Source organism: Zychaea mexicana (assembly GCF_025766255.1).
Source record: "Zychaea mexicana strain RSA 1403 chromosome Unknown BDB00scaffold_16, whole genome shotgun sequence".
Classification (NCBI taxonomy): Eukaryota; Fungi; Mucoromycota; class Mucoromycetes; order Mucorales; family Lichtheimiaceae; genus Zychaea; species Zychaea mexicana.
Genome location: NW_026516679.1, coordinates 11,180 through 16,844, shown reverse-complemented (window position 1 = coordinate 16,844; position 5,665 = coordinate 11,180). Strand labels below are relative to the sequence as shown.

Genomic DNA, 5,665 nt, shown 5'->3' with positions numbered 1-5,665 from the left:
AAGGAAATCAGAACCACACATGCGAGACTCCAGTATCAACGAGCAACAAGATAAGCAACAGTATAATCAAATTGGTACCTTTAGAACTTTCATAAAGTCCCAGTGCTATTCCGACTAATATAACATTTGATGACTTGAATTTTTCAGATCGTAGCAGGTTATTGATTGTCATATACAGTGTACCGACAGAATACGAAGTCTGCTTATCGAATGACTGGAACCAGTCGACATTGAGCATCAACATAAGTGAGTGTTGATTTCCTACACATCCAACGAATGATACAGGGTTTTCTGCTGTGGATTCTGGCGCCATCATCGACCACCATTTGCGACCAGCGTATTTATCATCCAAAGAATTTGGTCGTGGGGTTTGCTTCCTCCAGTGCTCGAGTTTTTCGCTGAATCCTGGTCTATGCATCATAATTACAAGGCTTGCTGACACAGGCTGATACGCATACACTTTGGGAGGTACAAGGTTTCTGTTTCTCAAATGAAACAAGTTCATACCACATGGGGCTCGGTATGCTGTCATTGGATGGTATAGGAACTTCTGGAACGAGCATTTCAAGTCGGTAGGTATATGTTCAAAGGGATAGAGGCAGTGGCAGCTGGGACATATAACGATCACTTGACCGCAATCTAAGAGCTCGTTAAGACCAGATAAGCGGCGTACAGTAGCCATTGACCATGGGATACTGATTGGAATGTAGAGACCGGCAAAAACGACAGCAGGCTGTTCAATACTTTATTAATTTTTTTATTTTTGATTTATTTTATATATTTAGTTGTTAAGTTTTATTTTTAAATGATAAATAATGATCAATATAATTAGGGGTGGTCAGAGAAAATCTTTGATTTTCGATGATGTGGTTAGCTGGTCATTGAGACGGTAGTCGAAACCCTAGAATGATGGTAATCATTCCAAACATTTGCCTACAAATGCCTCATAAACAGTGTTCACAGATAGAAAATAGAGGAGCAGCTCACCACCAGCCCTGCTCAAATAGCGATCTTAGAACAAGGCTAGGAAAAGGTAGAACATAATAATGAAGTTGGATGGTTGTGTAATATCTGTGTAGAACATAGTGTATAAGATAACTAAGAATTTAAATTTCGTGCTACTATCTTAAGTTTATTTGAGAACATAAATTTACCATCGGTGTTTCCGTCCTCTTCTCCCTCAGCAGTAATATCAAATGTCGAAACTGATGGTGGCAGTTGCAGTAAGTCAATCGTGCTTGTAGCTTGGCTGCTGCTCTCACTCAAGCTTGAATCGAGCTCTATTGGTGTGGCTAATGGGTCAAATAACAATAACGTTAATGATCTGATCGTCAGTACTAGGACCAAAGGCGCATATGCACTACTAACTGTTTTCATATAAAAACTATTAGTAACAAATTTTTTGTTAGTAACAAAAAAATAAAATGGTTGATATTTCTATCAATTATTAATAAAAATAATAAAATATTTAATATTTTTAAAAACTAACTTTCTATATCTCCCGATATACATCCGCTAAAAGCAGATTATAAACTTTTCAAAGAAAAGCTATTGTTTGAAGAATTTTTAATACTGAGTTTTATATATAGCGGATAAAATCCGCTTTATTATTATATCAGAGGGTTATATAAGTTGTTTTTTTTTTTAAATTTATAATTTTATTATTATTTATTATTAGAATTAATTGTAAATTAATTGATGATATGATTAATGCTAATTAATTTTAATTTTTATATAAGAATAAGTTATTTAAAAAAGAAAAATCAAAATGGGCATTCTTAATTCTGAAATTATATAAAAATTTAAATACTTTGTTTTAATTATTTCCTTTTATAGTAATTACCATATATAGTAATTACATTTAAATATTTTCTCAAATGAGAAAGTTATAACATAATTTCTAAGCACATTTTCTATATTATCTCTGAATTATAAAGTAGATGATAATCTACTATTAAATAATATAGTGGATAATAATCCACCTCTAACAGCATCCCCAGCAGACTCGCGAAATTTCTTGCTATTTTTCAGAGCCGCCAATGTAGTAAGACCATAGAAATGACACAAAATCCTAGCAGACTCGCTATTTTTTGCTCGCCAAATTAAATAATAGCAGTAACTATAGTTGCTCTCTCTTCATTCACAGTTTCGACTTCCTTTTTTCAATGTCCACCATTCGCAAAATACACGAACTTCTTTTTGATGACGACGAAGACCGCGCTCGTAGATGACACATCTCACACATCAGAGAAATGTTCGAAGATTCTGACGACAGTGAAGAGCATCAATGTCAAGGAGGATCTGTACCTGGACGCGCCGTCATTAGATGAGATCATGTTTCTGCTGATGCGAAACTTTACATGCACTACTTTGCCGAAGATCCAGTGTATCCGGAACATCTTTTTCAACGTCGGTTCCAAATGCGCAGAAATCTGTTCTTGAAAATCGTTCAAAGCTTGGGGCAGGAAAACCAGTACTTCACTCAGAGAACGGATGCTGCTGGTAAATAAGGCCTGTCTCCCAAACTCAAAGCAACAGCTGCAATACGGATGATTGCTTATGGAATTTCCGGTGATGCAATCGACGAGTATCTGCAGATGGGAGAGAGCACTGCCGTCGAGTGTCTCAAGATGTTCTGCAAGACTATCGACTAGTGCTTTGGCAAGGAGTACCTTCAAAGCCCTTCGTAAAAAGTTGTCGGGAAACTCCTTGCAGAGTACAGCGAACGCAGGTTTCCGGGCATGCTTGGATCACAATTCCCTTATTCCGGCCCGGAAATAAGAGTTGGGTGTTCCCCCCATAATTTTTTTGGGATTTCAAGGTCAGCCACTAGAGGCGGGAACGGCTATTTGCACCACCCCACCTACACCACCCCTCGGGTAGTGACTAGCTTTTTAGAGGTGAAATGGCATGGCGGGTGGTGAGAAACGATGAAGGGTGGTGAGAGGAGGCATGTATTTCAATGAAATCTTTATAATGGGTCTATCTGTTATTGTTCAAGGTAACTAGACTACTCGTTAACTATCAGTAAAGTACCGGTTTTTCTTTAAAGTGATCTTCGATTTTCTTATAAATCAAAGTGCTGCAATAGTACGATTACATCAAGACCATAACTATTGTATCATGGGTGTTTACTTAATATATCATGTTTTCATGGTCTGATTGATAATTAGTACACTTCTTTGACACTATTTTCTTTTTGCTTACGTTATTCGATTACACATCTTGTAGCAATATTTCTGTTTGCGAGCTTGGTGAAATTTTCCCTCTCTGAAATACTGCATTGCTGCCTAGTACAGCGCCTCTAGTGGCTGACCTTGAAATCCCAAAAAAATTGTGGGGGGGAACACCCAACTCTTATTTCTGGGCCGGAATAAGGGAATTGCTTGGATCACTAGACTACATGCATTGGAGCTGGGATATATGTCCCACTACCTGGTATGGGGCTTACTAAGGAAAGGGGAAAAAAGCAACAGTAATTTTAGAAGCTGTTGCTTCCCACGACCTATGGATCTGGCATGTAGGAATTGGCTTCCCTGGGTCGCTCAACGACATCAACGTTCTACAAAGATCCACCCTCTTCGCCAACCTTGCCTCAGGTGTCGCACTACCCGCAAACTTCACCATCAACGGCTACGAATATACCATAGGCTACTATCTGGCAGATGGCATCTACCCTGAGTGGGCAACTTGGTGAAGAGTGTTTGGATGCCAGTTGGCAACAAAGAGAAGGTAAGTGTGAATTATAGGTTTCAAGTTACACTACTTTAACAACATTCTACAGTACTTTGCGAGAAAGCAAGAAGCTGTACGGAAGGACGTCGAAAGGGCGTTCGGTGTGCTGCAGAAACGCTTCGCCATCATCCGCCAACCAGGAAGACTGTGGAAGCATGTCGACCTGACAATGGTTATGCGGGTGTGCATCATTTTGCACAACATGATTGTCGAAGATGAAAGAAGCGAAAATCTTGAAGAGTTGCAAGAAATAGGTCGTGCATCACTCCTGCCTGTCTAAAGGAACTGTAATACGTTCGACGAGTACAGAGAGCAACTCCTTAGAATCAAAAGTAAAGAGACTCATAAGCAATTGAAAAATGACTTGATGGAGCACCTTTGGCAGCAGCATAGCAATTATGAATAAAGTTTTACTCCAATTCCTGCTCTTCTTCTTCTTCCTTGTCGGCTTGTGCCTGCGTCTGTGCCGCTTCGTCCTGGTATCTCATCAGTATCTCCTACTGACGGAGCTCCAGGAATTGCCGGGCGATGGGTGTCAACCACAAAGGATCAGTGAGCATCACTACTTGGTCAGCATCTTAGCGAGCTCTGGCTTTAGCCGCTTCAGCAATGGCAATCTTTCGCTTTGACAACTTCAAATGCTCCTCCTCAATTTCCAGCTATCGGACACGGTCGTCATCTAACTTGTGCTTGCATTTAAGTTCGTTCGCGAGCTTCTCCTTGACTTGCAGCGCCTTTGCTGCTTTGCGACCGATGGGGCGCTCTTCATCCTCGCTTGCATTGACGTACTTCATCAGAAACTTTTGTTCGAGTTTAAGCACATCGTAATAATGCTTAAATTTGAACGCGGCGCCCTTCCCTTTCTTGCCTCAGCTTTTCACCTTGTCAGAGAAAAGTTTACCGATGTTTACCCACTTATTTATAAGATCAATCTATGAGTTTTAATGCAATAACATTCACGAATATTCTTCACCTTCAGTGTTTCATTTTCCCTACTTAGGTTGCGTGCTTCGTACTCTGCGACACAACCAACAGACAGAGTGACATCCTTCTGGATCTCGGTCCAGTGGTTCATGAGTGCACTGGCGTTGCTTCGCTACTCAGTGTCACCGCCAGCATCGCTCCAGTATGTGTAGATGCAATCCCAAAAAGCTATTAAACTCTGGTCAGTGCCTCTCAGGGGATCTGTGTAGGCTTTAACCCATGCAGCACAAAGAAACAACTCTTCTTCAGCTGTCCACGATGCACCTCATCCCTTGGGCTTGCTTTGCTGTGGGGCTGGGGTAAGCGTCAGCATTTCTCACAATTCAGTAGCAGGGGTGGCAGAATTGGTAATTGATATTGTAGATTGAGATAGAAAGAATTTTAATTTTTCGTGAGTCCGGTTTCACTCACTATTTTGGTGAGGATCGACGAAAAATTAAGCCAGTCTGCAAAATAGCGACAGCGATAGCGAGTCTGCTGGGAAATCAAACTCACTAATTTTGTTGCTAAAATAGCTTTTAGCAAGTCCGCTGGGGATGCTCTAAATAATAATTATAAAAAAGCAGATGATAATCTACTATTAAATAAATTATCGGAGGATATAAGAATAATTTTTGAATAAATAGTTTATCATATAATAACTTTTTTATATTTTTCCTCATTTAAATTTATATAATTCTTTTTTATTTCGATTTCTACCAATTTCATTATGATTTAATCTATATATTATATAAAATTAAGAATGAATGAAAATTCAAGAAAAGAAAAATATTAAAGTTTTTAAAAGACCTAAGAAAGATAGAATAAGAAAAATAAAATATTAATTATAGAATTGTTAAAATCTTTTAATTATTTTATTTAGATATTGAAAAGCAATTACTTTTATTAAAAACAATTATGTTTTTGTAACCAATAAGGTAATGCAGTACCCACAGGAACAATATTC

General features: G+C 38.7%; 1 protein-coding gene across 1 annotated transcript; it reads left to right on the top strand.

The window, feature by feature from the left end:
• Nucleotides 1–4,133: 4,133 nt before the first annotated feature.
• On the top strand, nt 4,134–5,264 carry BDB00DRAFT_785779 (uncharacterized protein; the record flags this gene model as incomplete). Its single annotated transcript, XM_053120559.1, has 4 exons — nt 4,134–4,287; nt 4,771–4,861; nt 4,952–5,018; nt 5,235–5,264. 4 exons carry the CDS (start codon nt 4,134–4,136, stop codon nt 5,262–5,264), a joined length of 342 nt encoding a protein of 113 aa, XP_052982339.1.
• Between the last annotated feature and the right edge of the window lie 401 nt (nt 5,265–5,665).